At 38.2% G+C, this 26,923-nt stretch overlaps 1 protein-coding gene across 1 annotated transcript in view; it reads left to right on the top strand.

The window, feature by feature from the left end:
• Positions 1 to 2,918: 2,918 nt before the first annotated feature.
• The window catches only part of WWC2 (WW and C2 domain containing 2), a gene marked incomplete at its 3' end in the record, with an annotated part of 43,123 nt that continues 19,118 nt past the window's right edge, over positions 2,919 to 26,923 (top strand). The window contains exons 1-9 of the mRNA XM_010191012.1: positions 2,919 to 3,159; positions 4,094 to 4,170; positions 8,743 to 8,822; positions 12,163 to 12,292; positions 12,932 to 13,078; positions 14,027 to 14,100; positions 18,675 to 18,917; positions 23,630 to 23,719; positions 25,443 to 26,050. Of these exons, the coding sequence (XP_010189314.1) occupies positions 3,009 to 3,159; positions 4,094 to 4,170; positions 8,743 to 8,822; positions 12,163 to 12,292; positions 12,932 to 13,078; positions 14,027 to 14,100; positions 18,675 to 18,917; positions 23,630 to 23,719; positions 25,443 to 26,050 (1,600 nt within the window). The remainder of the gene's footprint in view (positions 3,160 to 4,093; positions 4,171 to 8,742; positions 8,823 to 12,162; positions 12,293 to 12,931; positions 13,079 to 14,026; positions 14,101 to 18,674; positions 18,918 to 23,629; positions 23,720 to 25,442; positions 26,051 to 26,923) is intronic.

Here is a 26,923-nt window from a genome sequence, read left to right as displayed (position 1 = left end):
ATAATAAAAATAAAATATATATATACATGCACACACACATGTATAAAAATATATATATAAAAAGCTTGCCAAACAAGTGATATGCTTTTATGGATTTTCCACTTCTTAATATTTCAGAAGATACAGAGTTAAATATACTCCAGAGCCTTTTCTGCTTGGTAAAAGTTGAGTAACAATTCCAGGACAGTCATTCCAGTACTGTTTTGCTTTTTGCAGGATTATGTATTTTCCCAACTGAGCATTCATTCTGGAATAAAGTACATGCACATACAATAATTTCACCAGCCAACATGCCTACACAGGCAAACACCCAGACCTCATGTGCTGAAGTTACAGCATGCAATTTTTGAAGTGCAGGGTCACCTTTAACTTGTTTATGACTATCAGTACAAAAGATGTTAGCTCATATAATCGTGGCATTGTTTTACATGTGCAGCTTGGAGAGGCAAAAAGAAAATGTTAGATTGTATTTGTCAGCAATACAATATAATCTGCTGTTGATCAGCTTTGTCCTTCTTTTGCAGTCTCAAGGACAGGGCGTCTGTAGGCCACATTTTAGGACTCCGCAGGCTACATTTGGTCTTTGGGCTGCATGTTGAGCAATCCTCCCTTAAAACCTACAAGGCAATTACCTACAACATGCTTGAAGATGAGACCTTCCAATCTTGTCAGATTATTTGGTGGCTGCTGGTTGCACTCTTAAAACACAATCACATCATTACATTCTTCTAAAAAAACAACATAACTGCATTTATCCTATTTGATCATTGACCCATGAGAATCCTGCTTCATGCTCTTCATCTTGCTTCACAAAAAAAGGACACCTCTGGAAACCAGCACTTCTTATCTTGTGTAAATAACTCTGAACGTGGAGGTGTGTTAAAGCACAACAGCAATAAGTGGCCACAGATAGGGAAGTGTGTTGACCATTTAGGAGACAAAAGGTATCAATTTGTTTCTCTGTGTGCCTGGTATCTTTGTGGAAAAGACCAGGAGGCTATAAATGTGGATATATGTGTGTGGGTGTCGTAGCTATATAGTTGTTGGTTTTTTTTTGTAGAGAGTGTTCCTGTTGGCGTTATTGGAAAACCAACTGTGTACAGAACTCCTCTGCTTTAATCTTTTATGCGCTGCACTGGGATTTATGTGATTTATACTCTCTATGCATCCGTTGTGTACATCTAAGAAATACTTTCCGCAAGTAGAAATACAAAAGCTTGTCATGTTTGTAAATGGTGGAGAGGGTCACCTGCATGGGGAGGTGTGTGTGTGTATATTCATTTGTTTTTAAAAGCATCAGTGGTTCCGTAGACACTGATCATTTAGGATTCTACAGGCTTAGGTTTTATTTGCATGTCTTCTGGTTTGTGTGCTATCAACACCAAAAAAGGCTTTTGAAAAACTGGTAGGTAGTCAGTATGGGAAATTGTTTTTAACCAGAACCTGTCCTTATCAGATTTTGCTGTTACATTATCTCTTTTCATGTATGGAGTTGAAAAAATGCTCCTTTCCAAGAGTGCACTTCACCTGCAGCGTAGAGCAGCAGTTGGGTTGATTCTGCTGCAGTTTCCCCCACATCTTCAGCCATGCGTTCCTGTTCCCACCCCCCTGCACTGGTTCTCACACTAAAGCAACCCAAAGAACGAAAGTGGCAGAAATCTAACCCAGAGAATAAACTTTCCTCCTTTTGCAGAAAAATTCTGAAGTAAATACTTTGCTCTTAAATACTTTGGTACTGAAGATTACTTGTTATCCCTGTAGATCTATGTAGATTTATAGTATGTAACTTACAAAAAAAATGCAGCGTGGTGCATGTTTGTGTTTACATCTCCAAATTTTTGTGGTTATGACTCACAATAATGTTTTTGTACTTAATACAGCTGTAGAGGAAGAATATTCCTTGTACAGCTTCAAAAAGTGCTGAACTAAGTCAGGAAATATTAATGGTAAGATTGAACATCAGCATTAACTCTTCCTCTTTGAAAATAATGTTTACATTAAAAAACCCAACAAAACAAACCATTAAAATTTTAAAACCTACAATTTGATTTATCTCGTTACCTACTTCCTTAATATATACCACTGCGTTATGTGTAAACCTCTTGTCTACAGCTTCTATGCAAGTTTGTCTTCTGTGTGGCTGCTGGAATTAAAATGGTTGACGTGAAGCCTGTCATGCATTAAGGGACTGTTCTAGCCCCCACTCATTTATGTGACCTGAGCAGTCAATGGAAAGAAGTAGACGCCTCAAAAAAACAGTTTGTTCCCGTGTATTTGGGCACCTGTCTTCGATGGAGTGAAGTGCCCTCTTGAGGGCAGCCCCCTCTGTTGACCATAAAAGAAAGTTGTATCTTGGATCAGATACATAGCAGGGATAAAGATAAAATCAGGTCAGATGACCTGAAGAGTTAATGTTCTGTTAGTTCAGTTATGGGGGAAAAGATAAACTTGTTTTGGTGGAAGGAAAAGAGAGAGATAATGGTATAAAACATGAAAAACATATGGCTGTAAAAGTTAATGAAGTGGGGGGGGTGGTGACAAAATGTAATAGCTAAGATGACTTTTTATTTTTGTTCAGAAGTGTGTTCAATTTTAAGATGTCATTGAAAGACTTCATTGATCCAATTATTTCCGAATACTCTGATGCAAAAAATAGTTTTTTTTTCTTGCGTTATAGGATGTTATTAATTCAAGGTTGAAGATGTGGGAATGATCTACATAAGCATTTACCTGTTGTACCCGAGTTCACAATTTTGCAATCGATCCCTTAAATACTGTTTCTTACACATGCTACTGTGACAAAGAAAAACTTAAATAAAGCTGAGCATCTGCTTAGTAACCAAAGACAAGCTATGGTTTACACTTGTACAACTGTGGATTACAGGCAAAGAAACAACTGAGTTGTCAATGTGTTTCAGCAGAGGTGTCTCTAAATCCTTTTTTTCTCCTTTAAAGAAACAACACAAATAGAAGATCCCAGGAAACAATGGAGGCAGGAACAAGAGAGAATGTTAAAAGATTATCTTACAATAGCCCAGGATGCTCTCAGCACTCAGAAAGAGCTGTACCAGGTGAAGGAACAGAGGCTAGCGCTTGCACTGGATGAGTATGTGCGGTTGAACGATGCCTACAAAGAAAAATCAAGCTCTCGGACAAGCTGTAAGTACAGTGGAGAATACAATGTAACAACTTTGATCTGTGCCTTGCAGGGAATCCTGTTTCTCTTTAGGATGAGTTTTTAAGGTTTGCTATGAGCACCTTCTACTCTGGCTTTTTTACAGATAGCATCCGTACTATTTTTTAATTATTATTATTTAATACAAAGATAGTCTGCTAGAGAAAATGCTCTTCTCTCTGATACAACTGAACTCCTTTGAGCTGTGGTTTAGAGCAGTTGACTCTGAAGTCTATTTTGTCATGCAGTTTGTCAGAACAAAATTCTGCCAAATCTGGGTTCAAAGTCAACAGGATCTCCTGCCCTTCATGGTGCACACTGAAATGATCCTGCTGTGTTGGCAGTTGTCTGCAATAGACATCCAATAATTCTGTGGTCTGTGTGCTGCAATCAGGGGTGAAGTAGAGATACATGTTACAGTGTTGAGTAAAGTGCTGTCAGAGACCTGTCATTGGCCAAACATCTCTCTTAGAAGAAGGCACTGTGATAAAAGTAGCACGTCCAGCTGTGGAAGAACTGAGTGGGGAACCTTCTGAATAAATCTACTTTTCAGAAATGTCCTTAGAAATTACAACTTCCAGAAAGAGGTGATCACATGGTGGCTCAGCTAGAGGAATGGGAACAGAAAGCAAGGGATATAGAAAGCCAGGAAGAATGAGGTGCTGCTTTAGGATCCTGGGATAGGCAAACAAAGAGAGATACCAAATAGTAGTAAGGTGAAAAAGGGGGGAAATTCTGATTATTCATTAATTATTGCCATCCTACAGTGCTGACTCTAAAAGGATATCTATTTTTTGAAGTATTATATGCTTTTCTGCACTTTGTAGTTTCAGATCAATGTGGATTCGTCGAGGAAGGGACTAATTAATGATTTAAAAGTACTTACGTGTTTGTCCTTTTTTGTCTTTTTTAAAAAAGTGTTCTCGAGCTCCTCATCAAGCACAAAATATGACCCTGATATTCTGAAGGCTGAAATCTCCACTACAAGATTAAGGGTGAGAGTGCTTAACTCATATTCATTTGTATTCTGTGTGCAAAGTTTATGACTGTAGAATAAGCAAAGCTTGAACTAGCAAACGTATCTTGTACCTTGGTACTGAAACCTCCTAATATTCTTGTTAAATACCATTCAGAGGTTTTTAATGAATTTTTGAAGCTGTCTCTCTCAGATGTGTATCTTTCAGATAACACATCTTGGGGAAATTGACAGATACTCTAATTAGACGTGGGTTTAAATAAATCCAATAAATATTTTCACTTGTATGCTTTTGTTTTTAAAAGGAAGAGAAAAAATCTTTAGGTGGAAGTAGAAAAGTAGTAGGCTAAGGTAAGCTGCAGCTAGATGACTGTTTTTCCACAATCTTCTGAGAGATGCACCATTAGCTATATGAACTGCCTCACTAAATTTCTGCTGGTTTAAAAACCACATTTCAGTGATGGTGTGAAACTCTGCTCTGTTTTGTCAAAATGGACTGTTCAGATCAAGAATGGAAGTTTGTGTTCACATTTTGAAATTGCTAGCAAACAAAAATGCATTATTTGGTCTACTCTGTTCAGTATGGTTGCTAACAGACTCCATGTAAAGAACTTTCATTCACAGGTTAGTCTCTACTGAATTAATCTTGCATATGGAAGACATGGTATATAAGACATTTAAAATCTACACAGGGAGTTCATTTATTTAAGCTGTGGCTTATGATGCTCTATGGATTGCCTGTAGTTACTAATGAAAAAAATGAGATTAAACCATGCAAGTTAAAAAGACACAGCACAGCCCTTCACTATGGGCTGGAATATAGCCTCTGCTGGAGCAGAAGCAGCTCAAGCAGCAGCAGATACTCTGCTCTTCCATTGCCCCCTCCTGGTCTCTGCACAGAGCAGCACTCATAGAAGCCTAAGAGTAACATCCTCCTTCACCTGGAGTGAGAGTTATGATCAGGAGTCTAAACAATTAATGTTTAAAAGGAGCTGTGGAATAGCTCATTAAAATTTTAAAACTCAGTATAAATCAGGGATGGAATAATCTGTAAAACTGGTGTCCGGATGTTGCCTTCCTGACTGCTTGTACACCTGTTCATCCTTACCAATCTCAATTTGTGGTCCCTTATGCTTTAAGGAGAAGGGAAGGTCGTTAGTGAGAGAAGTTATTTTAACATTGGAGGAGGTGCAACGAAAAAATTTCTAAGTTTAGCAGGGAGAATCAACAGCAGTAAGGACCCTGTCAGGAACAAGAATGACAAGACAAGGCAAGAGCCTCTTTCTAAAATGAGTGGGGCAGTAACAGATCTTCCCTTTGGCAAGGGGATCACTGGTGTATTTAGGAAATTAACAGTGTTGTTGAAGAACAAAACACCAGACCTACAAGTCAAAAAGGGGAAAAGTCAGATATGGTCCTGTGCTCAGTTACTTAGCTCCAATCACCTCCCAGCTCAAGATACAGAAACACTGAATTGCCGCTTGGCTGTAGGTTTACAATTTGTCTGTTCACTGGCAGACACGTTAATCACAATTATTCATTTTTGGAGGTGCTTTCCTTTCTTTGCTGTTATTGGAGCCAAGGAGCCTAATGTCCTGCTGGTTCCCAACACCTGATTTTTTGGCATTGCAAAGTCCAAGTTGCATATGTACCTAAAAGAGGCGACCTGAATCTTGTCTGCAGAGTTTAGAAGGGTGCAATCCAAGAATATCTGTATCAGCATAAAGTGTGTTGTCATTCAAAGCCACTGGATGTGAAAACCATTGAGATAAGAAAAAGTGGAGCCCTGTGATGCTAGGGCTGGAAAGTGGTTTTCATAGAAGATGGCAAGAGAGGTATGACTATTATAGTTTGCCCTGTGTGAATGTTTGAGGATGCTTGCTAATGTGCCACCTTTTTGGCATTTTTCAGTGTATGCATGCGTGGACTTAATGGGAAACAAAGTTAGTCATTAGTAAGCTGCTAGCCAGCTGGTTACAATTTGCACATTGTTTAGTGAACTATTAGGTCAGATGTACTAAACCTGTTTCTCACAGTGGCTGAGGCTTACTGGTATCATCAGGTTAATGGTGGCTGGAGGGGAGAATCCCAGCATGTGAGGAAGCTCTGAATTGGCCTTTGGCCTTTTCCTTGTTAGCTGTGCTTAATATATGCAGGTGGAGCCTTTTGGGTGCATGAGGTGCCTATTTTGCAATAGGTTGTGGAGAAAATGTGACAGAAATCAGACAGCTGCTAAATGAAATAAGTAGGAGAAGAAGGACCTTTCTCATGAGATTGAAATTGAAGGATCGAATCCTGCAGTGGACTTTGAGTGGGGCCTTTTGGGGTCTTAGTAATCAGCAAGAAAATTCAAACTACACCATACATATGTGATCACAGTATGTTTTATTCCATACGCAGCAAGTAGGGGAGGCACCTTTATAAAAGAACAAGGGGGGGTGGTGGTGGTGGTGTTCTTCCATTAGTACTCAGATGCTGGGAACAGAGGGGCATTAGCACAAGAGCTTGCTTGAAGCTGTAGTGTTGAGGGAGGAAGCGAGAGGCCTGTAGGGTGACTTAAAATGATGTGCAGAAGCAGTAGGAAGGAGATCAAGGATAAAACAAGTGAAGAGTTGTGGAAAAAAAACAGGAACTGTATGAAGGTTTTGAAGGAGAGGACAAGGATCGCAAGAATAGTTTAATGCAAGTGTGATGCAGTAAACAGAGTCTATTTTATGATGTAGGTCACGTCCTTTTTGGATAATGTGCCTAACTCACATTTCTTGATAATGAAATGATGATGAATTACAGCGGAGGACACTCAGAAGATGATCTTGAGGAAAAATGTAAGGGTTTCTAAGAGAACCAATCCTCTTAGTTGAAATCAAGTGTGCCTTCTGCTATTACTTTAAATTCACATTTCTGATTAAAAAAAATAAAGTTTAGTCATTCTGTATTTCTCTCAAAAGTTGAGACTTCTTTCATATTTTATGTATTACTTTACCTGGAACATAGAGGTGTTCATTTTCTATAACCTTGATCAGAACACTTGAGAGATTATCCTTGGCATTTTTGTGCTAGTCAGGGAAGAAATAGTTAAGGAGCACTAAATGTGTACTTAGAGACATTGCGTCATGCCAATTATTCAGTATGGTCAAAATAAAACCAGTTTTCTCTCAAGTAAAGCAAATAGTAATGACAATTTCCAAAACCTTGAACCTAACCCCTCATCTAGAGATCAGATTTGGCTTTGGAGAAAATGGAGATTTGACAGCATTTTATTTCTGTCACAGAAAATTAATTAGCCAGAAGCTACAAACTCAAAAGCCTAAGTATCATAAGAAGATGCCACAAATCACTGGTTATTTTAGTCATACAAAGCATTTTAAGTCTCTTGGAAAGTTACAGCAGCTGCTGATGCTCAGTACTCTTTGTCGCCTGGCATGCTGGGAATCTCACTTTTTTGTTTTTAAATTTGAAGGATAGTACCAAGAGGAAGTTTAAGGGAAATTGAGTACAAAAAGTCTTGGAGACATCTTTTGAAATAAATTTCAGTTAAAGTGGTAAAAAAATCTTCATTTTAGTAGAAACCGTTTTTCAAAAGAGTTGAATATCTGAGGATCTAGATGAAAACAAGCAAGAATTTCACAGTGGTAGATGAGAGCAGGGAACTTCCTTTTTTCACCTTACTGATTGGAAAGTTAAAGAAGCATAACAGTATCTGGCTAGTATGTAAAATGCAAATGAGCTAGGTGTAGATGTATAAAAACAAAAACTTGGGGCTTCACATTTCAAGGAGGCATTTTTGTCTCTATGTGTATGCTGAGGATTAATTTTAATTTGTGTTAAAGTACACTCCTTTATAGGTGGTCCAGAAGTACATTGCTTTAGTACATTTGGGAAATATGACATAAAAAATTAAATGGAGGGATTTTTTAATTTAATCTTGATTTATAAGTATTTTGTAGTGTACTCATATCTAAAATAGCAACATTAAGATTAAAAAGCAATTAGGCATGCAAATTTAGGGGAAGTAGGGAATGTTTTGCCAAAAACATTTCTCTTAATAGGCGCATATACCTGCGTGTGTTCAGTGATTGTCACCTTTGAATTAAATGAACGTGAATTATATATTTAGTGATCCAGTGTCTGTAAAGCTTTATAAGAAAGGATTGTTCATAGGGAGTAAAAAAAGGAGTCCACACTTTGTCTTTTATGGTGCAAATGATGTGAGAACTTCCTGGAATGAAAAAGTGAAACTATAAGTTTCTAAAAATAAGCAGGCATGTCCCTGTAGGACAGTTGGAATGCATGCTTAACAAGTGAGAAGCAAATTGCTTGTTAAAGTTCTCTCAGGTTTAATAACACAGTGTGGTATCGATACAAATAAGGAATGTGATTTAATCTGCTTGTGTCCCTTTAATACTAAAGCATGTTGCCCATAGACATCAGGAAGAGAAGAGATCCTTTTGTTTTTAATATGTGTCAGTAGAGCAATTTACTGTCTTTTTTGTCTTATCTGATGTAGATAATACATTAATTGTTCAAAGCCATGTGTTATGCCGTTTAACAAGAGGAATTTTCTAACTCTTCCTTTGATTTAAAACTCAAGGTTAAGAAGCTGAAGAGGGAACTCTCTCAGATGAAGCAAGAGCTGCTCTACAAGGAACAGGGCTTTGAAACACTGCAACAGTGAGTAAAAGAAAATCGTTGAGACCGACTTAATTCAGTCGCCTGATTTCTTTTTTTGGCATGGAATTGAATCCATCTTATGTAAGAGAATTACTGGGGGGAAAAAAGAGAATCTAATAACTCTTTTTGTTGCAGTTAGGAAGCAGGAAATCTGTAGAAATGACAATGCTATTGTGCAAGTGTTAACGTGAGAAATCTGTTCCCCTTCCTATTTTTTTTTTTTTTTCCATGAGGTAGCTTGTGTTGCAAAGAGGCAGAAAGAAGGACAGTGGTTAAGGGTCCCAAGGAAGAATTTAGCTGCTTTACATGTCCCATTTAAAAAAAGAAGAAGAAAGTTATTAGGTCTTTGTCTCCTTCCCCACCTCTGAGCTCAAAAGAGAGAGGAGGGTGCTGTTCTCAGAGGTACAACTGTGCACAACTGTGCAGGGTTTGCAATGAGTCACAGTTTGAGGATTAGAGACCTGACTTTCTTTGTTCCAGTTGCTGGTATGCCTGGTGTTCAAAGGGCTGATGCTGAAGCAGGTGAGCATTCTGGGTATTTAACCAGTTGGATTATTAGGAAATTATTTTTTTCAGTCCAAACACTCCCTGCTGCTCCTGACTTACAAAGTTGGGCTCTAAAATATTAAACATTACTGGAACTGTCACCACAGAGATCTCACTGCAGAGGAAACCTTGCTAACAAGCACGTTTTCTTGACTAATGTGAAAAGAAATTTATTGATGCTAGTTGTTTTCTGTATTGTATGTACCCATATATTAAGGATGCATTTACACAGTAAAATGCTGAGCTGTGTTCTCTTAGTACACCAGCTCCAGAAGCAGAAGCAGTGTTGCAGCATTAATCTAATATTGTGTGGATTAATTCACCTTTTTTCTCAGTACCTCCTGTGTATGGCACTATACTGTCAGATAAGTAATAATTTCTATCCAGGAGAGCCTGCAGAATATTTAGGGAAGATGGACAAAAGGTGAGAGAAGGGAAGTGCATTTCCATCTTCCAGGTGAAGCAGTAAAATGCAGAGAGGTAATTTGCAAAGTGTGACAGAGCATCTGTGTTTGGAATTGAGAGACTGAAGTTCAGTTCCCAGTTCTAACCAAAATGTCTTGTATAGGCTATTGCCTGTGTATTTCAATAGATCAGTTCTATACAGCAGGAGTTTTTTTAAGTAGAAGAAAAAAATTCTGGTCAAGGAAGTAGCCAGTCATAATTGGAGACATGTCAAAATGGATGCAAAATGTGTTTCTGGTATGAAGAGTGTGAAGTCGATCTGAAACTGAAAACCCTCAGCACCTTGGGAGGATGCCAGTCAAGTCTCTATCGTCCTTCATTTAGACTAAAATAGAAATATAAGCTTTGTTTGTTATATAAATATATAGAGAAAAGGATAGTTGATTGAATTTATTTAACCATAAATCAGATTTCATTCGATGCAAAATTTAGATGAAAGACGTATTGCTTCTAAAGCTTAAGGTAATAAAAACTCATGCTGCTGTCCCGGGATTAAGAGTTAGCCAATCATGCTGGTTTTATTATATTAATTCAACAATGAAGTATTGTTTTAAAGCAGCTTGCTCACAAGCCATTTTGACAGGAATCCAAAGTATGTTTCAGAAACTGTCAACAGCATTCCACAGAAACACAATCGACATTTGTTTTTAAAATTCAGTCAGTCACTTTCAAACAGTACTAATTCCATCTTCCTGTTTTAAATTAATTGGATATCTTATATGTCAGAGATCCTTCTTGTCCATCTTAGTTATATACAGAATAAAGCAGTTGTGACTTGAATGTGGCACATCATATGTCAGCATGTCAGCATGTGGTGTATTACCCAACTGTTCATTCATGATTGCAATTGTTGGTGTATCCTGTATGTATTTGACCTTAGAAACCTGGTAAGTTACCAAAATTGAGCATTGTCAGACAGCAAGAGTCTACCTATGAAAGAGTTTGAGGAACTTTCAAGCTGAAACAAATATGTCCTTGAATAGGAATCTGGGTGGTGAGTCATATAGGTAATTTTCTTACACAAATACAGTTCTAGTTTGCAGAAAAACTGAAACATGGAGAAAGGAAAACAGATATGCTGACAGCTTTAAAATACACTTTGGAACCTTGATATCTTTGTGCACAAAACTGGAAGTAAAAGAGAATACTGTTACAGGTGCTTCGTGCGAGTTTCAGTTCTTGCAGGGGATGATGCTTGGGATCCCTTCTGATTATTTAAATGTTTGTTCATTCTTCACTCACAAGGTTAATGTCTTCTAGCAAAGATGTTGGATGATGATAACAGAAAACCAGTTGCATTATAAAAGAATGTATTTTCTACTGGTGCTTGAATTTTGTGAAGATGGCTGTTGTTTTTAATATTGTGAAGCACAGCTGCAGCCATTTCTATGATGCTATGAAATACTCAGACTAGAGGTCGGAGAAGTATATGAACTGTACTTTCTGAAGTAAATAAGGAAATACTAAAATAAAGTATCTTTTTACCTCTAAGATTGGAGGCTTTTTATGTTTTGTAATTTTCAAGTCAGTTTTTTTAAATTGTTGATAGTACGGGAATGTAATAAATTGCCTGAGGTATGATATATGGTATCAATGATCTAGAGATTTTGTGAGTGCAGAGAGCCTGATGACTGGCTGAGCAGAACAGCTGTTCTGGACTGTTAATACCTCGGATTAGGGCAAACAAGAGGGAAGCTGAGACAAGAATGGAGCTGGTCAGATTTCTTCTCTGCAAGGCTGATTAGTACCAAGAAGCTTGCGTGTCTGCCCATGTCATGATGTGGGACTGGGTAGGGGAATACCGCTGCTAATAAATTCTGATTCTGTAAGGATCACGAGCAGTTAATAGTGTGAAAGGTGTACCCAAAAACTGCTTCTATGCTGCAGAGAGTTATGGTGGGGAAGGGAATTTTGGCAGTGTTGTCAGCAATACTGCTGTACTCCTGGTGGTGTATGTAGGAGTCTTCAAGACTGAATCAACAAGAATTGTATGTGGAGCCTTTGGGGCTCAACTTGTAGGCCCCAGTAGTTTAAGCTCTGGTGGTTTTAAAGCCAACAGAAGTATTTTTCCATGAAATTTCCTGATGTTGGCAAAACCCACCCACTGGGCACTGTGTATGTGTTAGTGTGGCATTTTTGCCAAGGGTTCAGTAGTAAGTATTTTAATGGAGACTTCAATGCCCTTTTTCCTCTTTGCTAGGCTGTTAAGGAAATGGTGTCTCTTATCTCCTTCTCTTCTGTTCTCTAACTATGCTTCTGCCTGAAGCAGAGCAGCAGATATGTTAGTATTATATTCTGTATCCAGTATTAATATTCTCTGTTTCCACAGAATTGACCAAAAAATGTCTGGAGGCCAGAGTGGGTATGAACTATGTGAGGCCAAGGCCATCTTGAGTGAACTGAAGTCTATCAGGAAGGCGATAAGTTCAGGGGAGAGAGAAAAACAAGATTTAATGAAGGTATTTTGAACAATTGAAGTTTTGTGTGGATTTGTTTTAACAGGAGTAACTTTCCTGATTGTAAATACTCTGCATTCTATACTTTTTAGGAGACTCTCAAAACTCCTTGAGCCAAATGAGCATTGTCTGTTTTCAGATGCAGAAACTGAGGCCTGTGACTTTCCTAATTCAGAAAGACACTATGTGTCAGTCAAATAACATAGTTCTGAACTTGTCTGTAAGATACAATGCAGATGTTACCTCTAAGCCACTATTTAAAAGATTGAAATGGACAAAATGAAGAGATGTTTTTGAGATGCATGGCCACTTTCTAAATCAGTGAAAGTTTACCATATCTAAATCACTCCATTTCCTTTTCTGAAAGCAGATTTTTTGTTTTTTAAATCAGTCAAGTATTTAATTGGTTGACAAGTTAAACAAAAACAGAAGAGATAAAACCACATGAGTAGTTTTTATATTGTCGTAGGTGTTGGTCACCTACCAACTGCTTGGTTAGAAGAATAGTTTGCTTAATACAAAGTAAACGCAGAATTTTTATATTGGAATCTTTTATGTAAACTTTTTTTAAAATAAATTGGAATAAACACAGTAGAGTACAAAGGAACTTTAACATCACCTCCTTCTCTGTTTCCTGGACAGAGTCTTGCAAAGCTGAGAGAGAAATTCAACCTTGCCCAGACCATTGAGACATCTGAACCAGACTTGAGCTCCAGCTCTGTGAACTCCCAGCTGTGTTTTTCTAGACAAACTCTGGATACAGGGTCTCAGACTGACATTTCTGGTGAGGTGAGCTTTTTTCCATTTTTTCAAATGTAAGAGAAAATTAATCAGAATGCTGCAATTAATGGAATTGGAATCAAATGGTTGTTTACTGTTGATGGTAGATGTATATATACACATATTTGAGAGAATTACTTTGAATCAGTTACCTGATTTTTTTCCCCCCATTACATTTTAAATTAAGATTCAGGTGAACTTTATATGTTTGGCATGAAGCATTTATGACAATTTGATTTAATCAAATAGTTCCAGTACAGCCTAAGTAGATAGTATTTTTTGGACTTGTTATAGTATATGTTTCACCTTACAGCCTTAATTCAAGATGAATATTTTTAGTTTTCAGAAACAAGATCTCAGAATTTAAATGTGCAATTTAATTTCACGCAGCCGAAAAACTGTTGATGGAACTATTTATTCAGTGATTCATTAAAGCCTTCTCTGTTTCACTGACAGTATATTTACATACACAGGAAGCTGTGCTTAATTTTGGTACCTTTTTTCAAGTTTTGTGAGCTATGTTTATAAGGAAGAGACCATACAAGGTTTTTCAAACAAAGGGCTAAGCTTGTCTATGTTTTGTAGCAAATTTATTTAATTCTTACTTTGAAACATACTGACTTAGTTCAAAGTTCTAAGTTCAGCAGAGTTCAAAGTAGGAGATCAAAATTTTGCGTGCAGTCACTGCAAGACTTCTTTGAAAATGCTCTTGCTTTACTCTGACAGAATATAGACCATAGGTAGCACAGTAGTTAAGAATAGATGAGCTGGATCAGAAGAAAACATCGCTGTTTTGTACATCTGACCAGATTCCTAACCAGGCATTTAACAGCAAGTGTGTGGCTGCAGGTGGGTGTGGTTTTATTAAGTTGCAGTTTTTCTAGCCTGTGTATAGGTTTTTCTTGATTTGTGTAACAGCTTTACACAGTAATAAGGCTAATATTTTTTTCTTAACAGGTTGGAGCAAGAAGTAGATCAAATCTAGCAGAGAAGGTCAGACTAAGTCTTCAATATGAAGAGGCAAAAAGAAGGTAATAGGGTTAGTTGCTTTAAGTTGGTCTTGAGTCGGGAAGGTACCCGATCTCTGCAGCACTAACGTTGTGCTCGCAGTGACATCTAGTGGGCAGCAATCTGGAGGCACTGTGGGCATTGCAGCAGTGTTTCTTTTCCTTCTGAATGCAAGCAGACTTTCAGAAGTAGCCAGTGCTTTTGAACAGTAGGTTTAACATTTAATGCTGAGTTAAATGTGTTACGAAAGAAAATTCAGACAGTGAATCGTAGAATTGCTTGGATTGTAAAAGACTTTCAAGATCATTGAGTCCACCTGTTAACCTAGCACTACCAACTCCATCACTAAACCATGTTGCTAAGCACCACATCTACACCTCTTTTAAATACCTCCAGGGATGGTGGCTCCACCACTTCCCTAGGAAACCTCTTCCAATGCTCAACAACCCCTTCAGTGAAGAAATTTTTCCTAATATCCTATCTAAACCTCCCCTGGCACAAGTTAAGGTCAGTTCCTCTTGTCCTATCACTTCTTACCTGGGAGAAGAGACTGACCCCCACCTCGCTATAACCTCCTGTCGGGAAGTTGTAGAGAGCGATAAGGTCTCCCCTCAGTCTCCTCTTCTCCAGGCTAAACAACGCCAGTTTCCTCAGTCGCTCCTCATAAGACTTGTGCTCCAAACCCTTCACCAGCTTCATTGCCCTTCTTTGGATTGAGGGAATAGAGTGAGCTGGCTTTCCACTGAAAGGAGTCACCAGGTTATTTATGTCCATTATATCCTTCTTTGGGATCATCATTTCAGTTTAACTATGCCACTGAAGGCTCTTCAGTTTTAGAGTTTCCTCAGACTTCCAGTGCACATTTATTAGGCTTAATTATTTCTTTTTTCCCTGAGACTTTAGATAATTTAAATACTTGTTATCACTGTGGGATTGTTTTTTTAAATGAGTTTAACCTGAGGAGAAAAGAAATTGGGAACTGTTCCACTGATGAATGTGGAATGCCTTTCAAATAAAGTTCTGCAGTGATTGCTCATGAAAGCAGTGCCATTTTGATGAATTGCCACAGCGCTGAAGAATGGGCATCAGAAAGCAGAACACTTGAGGTTACAATGACATGTCTTCTGGTGCACCAGAAATGCTGTCTAATACCAATGGAAGATATATTATTTTTAAAAAAGTGTGTGTAATATCGCTCCATTAATAACGTATTAATTACACTGTATTATTTTCTAATACTTCTGACAAAATTAAGTGTCAGCTGTTCAGAAACCGTATTGTTTTTGTTATGGAGATGCTTTGTAATTTAGGGGGAACAGAAACCTAAAAAGTTATCCCACACCAAAGGTCTCTTTTTTACTATAAAGAACTAAACAATGCAATAAAATAAAAAAGAGCACTTTTTGCCAGATGAAAAGCGGGCCTAAAATGACATTTAACCTCAGATTTAAGTATTATTTCAGTTGGAATGCTGTGGCATGGTCAGTAAGACAACTCAGAAAAGAAATTAGCAGTTTATGAAAAAGAAGTAAAGGCACAGTTAGTTTTTATGTTTTAAAGGCAGGAGGCTGCAGAACCAACATTTTTTTAGCCTTGTTTCAAATAGTTACCCTCCTCATACAGAGTAAGAGCCGCCATCCTTGCCGGTAACAACAGTAATCCTTTATATCCTCATTACGGATCATAAAACTTTATTATATAATCAATGTGTTCAACAAATAGTGCGATGGTTGTTGTATTTGTTCAGTATTGAACATACATGATTTTGGCTCAGAATCATCATGTGCGTAATTTTAGTTATCAGGTGGTGTTTTAGATGCAGATAGACGGCATTTTTCCTCAGGTGTAACAGATACAAAACCAGATCATCCTCTGTTTTGACTGTCTACACACCAAGAAGTCCCAGCATTGTGTTTTCTCCCTCCTTCGTAGGAACAAAAAAATTCCTGGCAGTAAGTCAGTTTAGCACAAAGTAGAATGTTCAGAGTATGGAGGACTGCAGCACAGGATCTTACTTTCTCACAAATTAGTTAGCCAAAAAATGTGGGTCGAAATTTCAGGAGCTCATGTACTTTACCTTTACATAACAAAGTATTTGTTCTGTATAACATTAGTGTATTTCAGGATTAAATTATCTCCTTTTAAATGGGTTCTCTTCTGTCTGTAAACTGCCTAGTAATGAATATTCTTTTCAGCTTTAAATAAAACAATCATATGCCTTGAAGACACTGTTAAAGTCTTTAAAATGTTTGCACATACTGGTTTTATCAGTGACTACAGGATGAACTTAACAAAGTGTACATGTCTTGGAATAATGAAGATACATACCGGTTTGCACATAAAGTTCAGTACTTAATTACATCCTCCTCTAATTATTGTGGTCATTGTAATCATCACTATAACTTATTGATTATTGATAATATTTTCTGAAACAGTAAATGTGAAATTTGTTAGTTGTTTTGTGTTAAAATAATTGAGAGAGGATCTTGTAGGTGAACTTCTCTGCTTGAAGATTATCAGATAATTTTCTATGTATGGCAGTAGAATGTCTTGAAAGTGGGGGAATGTTGATGTTAACTATGTTAAATTCAGTTGCAATGGCTGTTCAGAAGGATCTGCTATCGCGTGCTGACAATCCCATCCTAAAGCAGTGAAGGTCTGGCTAATGTTCCTTGTCGACCTTTTGAGCAAGGACTTCCTCAAAAGAGTGAGACCAGTACAGTTTCTGTATCCATCCAGTCCTTAGCCTGCCTGATAAGGCAGCTGAAAAGAGCATCAGTTGCAGTATCAGAGAGTTTTCTGTAGCAGGGGGAGCAAAAAGAACTGTTAGGAGACCACCATCTCATCCCATCCCATCAGCCACCACACAGCTGTCAGTCACAGCTTTCAGAACAAGGTCAGCTAGAAGCAGTGACCTGAAGATGAAATTCTTAATATTTCATTATCCATCTGAAATGATTCGGTTGTTTTCCCTTCTGAGTACTGCTCCTCTAAAGGACTGTTGAATATAAATTATATATAATAGCTGCAAAATATGTTGAAATGCTTCGTTTAATTTCACTGTTGATAGTATTTCTGTTTATTCTGCATTGTTTTTCTGTTAAAATACTCTGAGTCAAATTTGTTCTTGCAGGGGTTTTGTAGGAGTATGGGTTGTTTTTGTTTTTTAAGCTGTTGTTTTTTTCATTGAGGTGCATATGAGAAGGAAGTGTTAACTACGGAAAAAAGAAAGGGGGGAGTTCCCCTTAAGCTTCTAGTATAGGAAATGGGATAGTTAAATTCAATATTAACTATTCTTTGCTCTGACCATAAATAAATGCCTTAATGTACTGTAAAATTAATACCAGAGATGGAAAATAAGCATGATATTATTTTTGTTAATCACAGAAAACAAACTGGAAAGAAGAAAAGCTTTTTCCCAGAAATCTGTCAGAACTGCAGAGAGATTATACATACCAAATAATCTGTGTGTATTGATGAAGTGTGGCATGGGTCATTGGTGCCTGGGAGCACTGAAGTTGCGCAGAGTTGTACCAGTTGTTGAGCTGACTGAGGTGTATTTAACTGTGGCAGTTACAAATAAGTAAAAGCAACAGAACAGTTCCTCTTGCCCAGATTGTATGGGAACATCTTTCTATTTTGCCTTCTCCTTTCTCTGCCTTTCCTCCAGCCTACAATAAAGTCATGTAGAAGGCCAGGAGCCGTTACTAGTTCACAGCTTCCATATCTTTAGCTATGCAGCTTGCTCAGGTGTGGTTAAGGCTGGAAGTAACTGAAAGTTATCATCTTATTATTATGTGGCACCTGTAACAGGAGTTTTTAAGCTTTCCCAGGGGACAGCGAGTCTTTATTGTAAAACCTGATTTTCTAAGCTATGCTGCTGAGCTTGTAGATAGAATGATTACGGAGACTGAACTGGAAATAACCTCTCTTGATCAGAACTGATCTATAGTGTAATAATTATGTAGGGAATTTTCTGCTTCCATTATGTGTGTATTCTGCACAGTATGTATGGATAGCAAAGTCTTGGGTCTCTTAACTCAGTGGTTTGATATCTGCAATGGGAACAGCAGTTGCACAAACTCAAACTTTTGAGTTAATAATCTCCTTTCTCTTTAGGTGACCACTGTCCTATTACCTTTTTTAAATTTTAATCCCATTGAAGAACAATGCTTTTGCCTTTTAAGATTTGCTTGCACACATGCTGCTGAGCACCTTGCATGTTCTTTCACTGTGGTCATTGCTGCTTCTCCAACAGCTTAGGAGAAATCCATCATACTCTGAGATGAGTGAAAAAACATAGTGCCACTATCATGTTGCCAGACAGATCACTTTCAATAAAGCTTTTACTTCAACTCGGCATTTGAACAGGAGCAACTAATTTTTAATGTATTTGCATATTGCTGTTGGCCTGGACCAGGTGGCTTACTTTTCTGGCATAGTCTGCATTCCTGTGAAGCAAAACTAATTTAAGTATGGCTTTGAGTAGAAAATGTTGTCATATCCTGATACCTTTCAAAATATTGTATTGCTTCTCTCTTTGCTGGGATTTGTGTGCTGTACTGTGCTCAGACAGATCTTCTGTGTTTTATTTTAGCATGGCTAACTTGAAGATCGAACTCTCGAAGCTAGACAATGAAGCCTGGCCTGGGGGGCTGGATGTGGAAAAGGAAAAACTGATGTTAATCAGTGAAAAAGAAGAGCTTTTAAAGGAACTCCAGTTTATTACACCACGCAAACGTACTCAAGATGAGCTAGAGCAGCTAGAAGCAGAAAGGAAGAGGCTTGAAGAAGAACTGCTGTCTGTAAAAAGCACACCCAGTCAAGCACTTGCTGAAAGGTAAGGGGTTGCCTTTTGCTAATATTAAATGCTGCTTTCTGCAGTCTAACCTTTGTACTCTTTACAGACCCTGAACTATGCCTTGATCGGCTGTTTTCCTTTAGTAACTGGTTTATGTAGATCTCAATTAAATTTGTTATTAGCCCACTGGGCAGAAACACAAAGGAGTCTTCTGTACTGCGAGAGATTGTGAACACCCTGTATGTGCTCTGCAGTATCAGTAGCTCTGTGTTTGTTACCAGCATGAGAATGTCTGTGACAGATGTTAAATAAGTGAGGAATGTCAACATACCAGCAGGGGGGCAAGACATCATTCACTCATGTCTGATAATAGCTGTAAACTATTTGAACTCAGGTTACAAAGATTATCTTGATTGTTGCAACATCTGGAACCTTTCATCGTGAGTTTTATTATGTACAAAAATGCAACCAAAAAGGGGAAAAAAATTCAGTGCAGAAATAGAATTTTTGCAAAACTTTCCTAACTTTTTGCTCCCTAACTGGTAACGAAAGCAACTCCCGCAATAAATTGTTTTAGCTAGATTCAGAGTTCAAGAAAATCCAAGGTGACTGTAACAAATGGACTTTTCATCAACTGTAAGTGGAAATAAATCTATGGGCACCTCTAGCACACATAAAATGCAATAAACACTAAATATCCTTGAGTGTATCAGTGTATTAATTAGTGACATTAGAAGCTGGCTACTAAATTGTAGCTGAGTTGTGAGGAAATTGTTTATAAAGTACATATGTGTATATTAGGCATGATTTTTAAACATATTTGTACAGTTTGTAATACAGCATTATATTGATAATCCAAGAGGGTTATAGAAGAAGGATTATGTCCTACTATAGTTTTACAGGAGAAAATACCTGTCTGTGTTAGTAGTATCGAACTTATTATGAATCTCTTGTTTTCTGACTTCCATTAATAAATGGAGAATGAGAGGTCAATAATAAAATAACATTTGCAAATAAATAATTAGAAGCTAAGGTTTTGATAATATGCTGTTGTAAGTAACAGCTAAATCTCGACTCATGCTGTAAACCGGGAGCTGCTTTCTTAGTCTTGTGTTTTGGATTTGCTTGTTTAATGGCAAAGAAAATTCTGCACTTGTCCATTTTCTTATACGTGTCAGATGCCAAACTTGGACTACCGAGGGTGGCTAAAATAGTCTCCCACTGTCAAGAAGTATAGTGATACAGCCAGTTGTTAGAACTTAAATTCTTTCCCCTCTATTTTCTTCAAATTTTTCTCCTTTTGATTTTCATTCCTGAAAATGTGGAATTTTTTTCTGAGGTTACTCTGAGATTTCATGTTATACACTGCTTGAGGTAGCATTTATGGTGACTTCTGGTTTGCTTTTTTGCAATGCCATTGAATCTCCAGTGAATTTCTACCTGAAACTGTTTATGATATTAAAACTGTCTCCCTTGAAGACTTCAGGGTACATAAATTCCTTCACACCAACTATTTTGAGGATTATTTCTGTCTGCTGTAAACAAAGAATATCTTCATTTTGTAGAAGGATTCAGATGGTGAAACTTTTCCTGAAGTATTAATTTGAGAAAAGGATACATTTAATTGTATCAGGTCAACCATCAGCATGTTATTTCTTGGAGATGAGGAAGATTATTCTCTGTTATCAAAGAAGGAGCCACACCATCTTCAAATTGCTGCACTGTTGTTGCATTACTGTTTTCTTTCATGAAGTTTCATGAATGCCTTGGGTTTCTAATGTTTTCACAGGTACCGATAATGAAGCAACAGTGTAAGAAGCTATGGCTTGTATCAGAGCTTGGTGTGAAGAGGGGCTTTTTGGTTTGGTTTGGTTTCAGTGGTTTATTTTTATTTTTTCTAAAAGGGGAAGAAACAGAAGACTTGCTCTGACTTAAAACAAAAACATTATAGCGTAGCCCTGGGTTATTTTGGAGTAGGATGCTGAAATTGCCACTAGCAGATGTACTCAGAATCAGTTTACAGAAGGAGGGTATAAATCATAACATAACAGCTTCAAAAAAGCAGAGACAGGGCATACACTGTCTGCTTTAAGAAGCCTTCCAGCAGCGATACAGAAATGCCTGGATTGTGGAGCTGTGGAGAACTATTTGCTGCTTTCTTGCCTCTGTGTTCATGTCAGGGAGATTCCATTACTGCTTTAGTCCTCGGCAAAATCTTCTGGGTAATCACAGGCATTTAAACATATGCACGATTTAACTACTTGGTTGTGCCATTGCCTGCAAAACTGGCCCCTGCTCTTGTGCCCGTCATAAACAGGCATGGCCACGCAAGTGTGCACTGAAAGGTGAGGTGTGTGCACTTTAAGTTTTTTATGTATTTTTTTAAGATTCTATGCTCCTCTCAGCAGTGTTACAATTTTAAGATCAAAACTGGAGAAAGATGTCTCACTAACACTCAAGTCGCTGCTGCAGAGAGTAACACGTTAATTTAGATAGGAGGGATGCAAACAGGACAGAATGAGAGGCCTATGTCAGAGCAGATAACATGATGGTTGGTTGAGTGTTTATATGGTCTTTGGGATATTAAAGGTCCTGCTTATGCTATGAAGAAGGTTCACTGGTTGAAAGTTTTGGGGTTTGGTGGTTTTTTGTTTTATTGTGTTTTGTTTTTTAATTTGACCTGATGTAAAATGAAGAAAATTTCCTTGAATCTCAATTTGTTATGAAATAGCAAAATTATTTCGTGCGTCTCTTGGAACTTTCAGGAGTGATTTCATCATCTAGTTTGTGTTTGTGACTTGTGACTAACATCTTTCTGAAATTTACCTATAGGTAAAAGCTACTGCTTTAATTACTAGTAGATTAATTACATCCAGGAAAGATTGTTTTTTCAGGAGCTAAATTATACAGGATAAATTACATTTTCTCAATCTCCTTAAGATAATAAAGTAACAAACAAACTTTTGGTTGTGCTTTGGAGAAAAAAAACCCAAACAAACCTTTTAGTTTAATAGTACGAATTCAGTGGAACAACTGTAGGTGTCTGTTTTGAGGACTCCAGTCAGAGAAGTTCCTAAGCTTTTAATTTTCTTTCTTGCCTTTTGCTGTTAGTAGTTGCACACATATAGCAATTTTTGTGTGTCTTCCTTGAAGATAAAATGATAGTTCATTGTTGAAAAGCTATAAAAGAGTTCGTGATAAGCACTCTTGCTTGGGAAAAGCAGGATAGATTAGGCTTTAAAAGAAGGCAGAAGGCATTGGTAAATAGTAACATGGTAGGAAAGGGTGTCTGATACCACAGATGAGCATAGTTCTTGTTTTGGAAACCCATGTGTATGCTTTCCCGAGCAAAGAATGAAATACTGTGTATGCTTTTAACAACCTTAGCGGGTATTGGCAGATGAACACATCATTGCGGTGTGCGAACACGCGCAGCGGGAGCAGCGGAGTGGAAGTTCATACCCTGGCTGACCTCAGGGTAACTCGTTCACCTTTGCATAACCCAGATTTGCTCGCTGAATAAGCATGGGTGTAAGCAAGTGCTTTTCATGCTTTGCTGAATTGAGGATTTAATGTCTTTTTACTGGTATCTGACACTCAGAGTGGATTCTGGGAACTTGCGATTATTTCATTCAGTTTGCATAAGAAAGCAATGGTTGATTTTGGGGTTTTGTTCTTTGAAGTGTTCTCTGCATTTGAATTTTAATTTCTGCGTCCTTGAGATGCCAGAAAGGCCAAAAGAAAGGTTTCTGAGAATGAACGTCAAACTTTTTTGTTTTTAAAGGTGGGGAGGTAATTTCTTGTCCCTCAGATTTGTTGCTTGAGAACTTGTGACATGTGTCAGTTGACTGAGCAAGGGCTGGATGAGAATATACTAATCCACAACTACAGGAGGGTTTTAACTGAATCCACTGAGGGAAAGCAATTTATTTAGTCTTGTAATTGAAGTGATAAAAGGGAAATATAAAAGGAGAAATCACTCTAAAGGTTAGCGAATCCTTTCTGCTAGCAGCCAGCCAAAAGGAATGGGAGAGTTCTACCATTTGTGGGTTTAGAGCGAGGTTGGATAACAGTGCAGGAGGCAATAAATCCTGCTTTTTCATAAAGGTGAACCTTGATAATGAGCATTACAATGCTGTGTGACACATAGAAATCTTTACCAAGGACTCCTAAATATGGTCCATCATCTCAGAGCCTTGTGCTTGAATGCTGTTTTGATTTACTGTGCTTTGTCTCTGTACGAAGACTCTGAAATCAAATTTAATTTTAAACTGTCTGCAGTGCTACCCCAAGTTCTTGCATTATCAGAACTACTACTGGTATTAGTGTTCTTTTGGTTTTTTCTGAAACTATTTTAAGTGAGGAGCCAGTCTACAGCATGGCTTTTTAAAACTGTATTATGACAGATCTTATTTTCCCAAGGTTGCAGCTATTTTCCCAGTGCTCATCTGTTGCTCTTTCATTGGGTCCACGTTTCCCTTGGTACAGTGTGAGTGTACCAACACTCTGCATGCTTGTAGACTCAGCAGCCTTGTTACAGTGCTTAGTATTCTGTAGGTAAAACCACTCTGCTGAAGTGATTCGAGGTTTACGATAGAACTGAGAGCTAGCACAGTCGCTTGGGTTTTAGTAGTTAGCAACCAGATGAAAATATGAGGAATCTTCACTTTGTTTCGGTCTTATCTATAAAGTATTTTAGCCTCTGGATTATTTTGTAATGCTTTCCTATACTTATGTTTCCCTCTTTCCAGGTTGAAATTGGAGGATAAAAGAAAAGAGTTGGTACAGAAACTTGAGGAAACTACGAAGTTAACAAGTTATCTGCATTCACAGCTTAGGAGGTGAGGTTGTACTGCATAATGTAAAGCTTTTTTGTAGCAACAGCCTAGTGGACCTGGATCTTTAAAGTCCATTCTTGGTTTTTCAAGCATTTTGCCACCATATGAACCTGGTGTACCATTATAATTTCTGTAAGCACTTGAGACCAGATTGAATGGATTTTTTTTTTTACGGCTTCTATAATTAAGCATGGAGATATTATTTGGCTTCAGAAGTTCTCTAATTGTTCATACCTCCAAAATGCTGTTACTGAGGTTTCTCAGAGTTCTGTCTAAAATGAGTTATTAGAACTACAGCCTTTATTCTGTGTAATAACTGGAGAGGCTCAATAAGCACGTGTATGCACGCAAATACTTACATGAATAGTTGATTCTGGTCCTATTCTTCAACACTGACTTATGTTTTCTGTAGACAGAGAAGTACCCTCAGCAGGATATTTTTTCCTGACACTCATTGATTCAAAATCTGGCTCTGGGTTTATGAAGTTCATAGTGATAACAAAAAAGTAATCAGTTACAGCAACTGTGAACTCAGACTCATTGCTCTGATGGGAATTCTGATATTTAATGATATGTGTAACTGGTCCTAGGGGAGGGTTTCTCTCGCTTCTGGGCTGTAACCTGGGCTACCAAACTGTGCATCCATTATCTTTATTTGGGAAATCCTGAATTTGGTCAAACTTATTGCATATCACAGTGGGACACACCAATCAGACACTGCATTAATGTTTACCAATTCTTTTAGAAATCAAAATACAGCTTCAAGAGGAAAATTGTTTTTAAGTATTCTGTAAAGGTCCTCTCACAATAAACTGTTCCATCCTACTCCTGGGATCTAGGCTGCCGTAGCCACTTCAAACATCTGAGCCATTGATTGCACAGACTACATTGATTGGCCTTTAGTTAGGGAAAGCGTCTTTAAATAACTTTTTATTTTCTGCTCTTGTTTGGACTTGTCAGTCTTTTTATCCTGTTAAAGGCAGTTTTGTAGTCAAAGGCGAAATTTTTAAAGTTGATAGCTTTGTTATTGTTCAGTAAACTTAAGTGTTTGGAAGGGCCTGCCTTGAGTTATTTTTCCTGACATATTTTCCCAGCAGAGTCCTCCTGAGCCAAGGCAGTGACAGTTTCTCTGGCCTGGCACGGCTCCTTATCTTTTATTATTAATAGAAAAAAGATTGCATGTTGTGGCCTTTGCCATGCTTATGCAGTTGGATTTAGTGTGCATGTAGAATGTGTATTGTCTTACAGACATGAAGCAGTTCTGCTAGAAGCTGTCTGCTCCTCGCTGCCATCCTTCCCAGGTGCTGGGGCAGAGGACAGGCTGCATAAATTGCTTCAAAGGAGGCAGCACTTCTCTGTTGCCATAACCTCCTTCCCAGAGATCCCTTTTCTGTCACACTGTTCCCAGGAGCGCCTGTGGAGCAGGTCTTTGAAGGGACATAGCAGCTGAGAAAGCTGCTGTTACTACCCAACCAGTTTGTCAAATCTACATTCTCCAAAAGAAAAGAGTCTTTGGCAATGGGCTGTAGCTGGATAAATTGCCCTGAGGGTGTGCAGGTGGGCACACTGATCTAAGCCAAGTATAGGTGCTTAATAAACAAAATGCCCTCAGCAGCATTCGGTTGTAAATCATTACCGTGCAGCTCCCAGTCAGTCTTACCTCTCCTTGTGCTGTTTTGTGTTTAGTTTAGTAACATCAGTGTACATGTTTGTGCTTTCTTTGCAGCCTCTCAGCTAGCACGCTATCCGTGTCTTCAGGGAGCAGTTTGGGATCTCTGGCATCCAGCCGGGGATCTCTGAACACGTCAAGCCGGGGGTCACTGAACTCGCTAAGCTCCGTGGATCTCTACTGTTACCAAGGCGATCAAATAACAGATTTGGACTATCAGTATAAACTTGACTTCATATTGCAAGAAAAAAGTGGTTACATTCCTTCGGGACCTATCACTACTATTCATGAAAACGAAGTGGTCAGTTCCCATGGGAGACTGGGTTACAGTGACTCCCCTTCAGCTGCAGACCATCCCAAATTTACTGAACCTCCCAAATCTGTGACGTCACTGTCTTCCAGATCCTCACTGTCCTCCTTGTCCCCCCCAGGCTCCCCTTTGGTCTTAGAAGCTGCGTTTTCAGCGTCAGCTCAAAATTCCCCCCTGCATCACCTCACTACGGACTTTGAAGACTGTGACCTTTCGGGTGATTTTGCAGGCATTAGTCTCTGTGAGAACCAAATATTATTGGACTCTCAAGTCAGAGCAGGACCTCAAATTCCTACAGATGATAAAGATCTTAATGAAGGCATTAGGCAACCTCTGCCTAATGAAGGAAGCGCAGGTAATCAAAAAATCTGACATGAAATGCATATGTTACATGAAAATTTAGAACTGATAGCTGGGTCTTGTAGCTCATGTAACTGCAGAGTATCTTGATCAGCATACATTTGCCATGGTAGGCAGTCAGTAATTCTGAGGGACATAACTTCTAGTTTTGGGTGCAGAGAGTTATGGTCCCCCCAATTCCATCTACGTTTTTCAATAGCTATCTCAGAAGGAAGGTTCATATATTGCAGACTCTCATGAAAAAATAACAGAAAAACCTGAAGATGGATCTTGAAGACACGGAGGATACGTGGTGTTCCTAGGTATTGTCAGGATATGTGGGAACAGCAAATATACCCTCTGCTGGTTTTTGGTAACTTGAAATTAGATGCTTTGTTTCTCAGTGAAGAATAAGTTACAAACTGACATCCTCCATAAAAGAAATTTCTAGACTTAGAATTTTTTTGTGTGTGTGTGTATATCCAGTTGTTTGAACCTGCTGTCACTGAAAGATCTGCAGTTCATTTTATATGTGAGTTGAGAAAGAAAAGTAAGTGACCACAAACCATGTAAGTTACAGTGAGTCGTCCAATTTTTAACATATATGGATTTCGTAGCTTTTAACTTTCTAACCACCTGAGCTAGAACAGAGCTGCTAAGCGAGTCTAGGTCCCCTGTGGTCCATGGGTACCTTCCAGAAGGATTATTCATTTCATCCTAAAACATCCTTCCCTTTAAGGAAGATGGGAAGAATGGCCCTGTGAGTTATCAAGGTATCCTTGGTAACCAGTTAAAGTTAACTTTGAGATGGCTGAACTAGGTGTAATGAAATCCACTTTAGTCTGCGCTAAAAGCCATTCAGTGTATTTAGTTGTCTCATATTGTCAAA

The sequence above is a fragment of the Mesitornis unicolor genome, unplaced genomic scaffold (assembly GCF_000695765.1).
Source record: "Mesitornis unicolor isolate BGI_N332 unplaced genomic scaffold, ASM69576v1 scaffold27018, whole genome shotgun sequence".
Classification (NCBI taxonomy): Eukaryota; Metazoa; Chordata; class Aves; order Mesitornithiformes; family Mesitornithidae; genus Mesitornis; species Mesitornis unicolor.
Note: the sequence above shows the minus strand (reverse complement) of the source record. Positions and strands in the feature narration are given on the sequence as shown.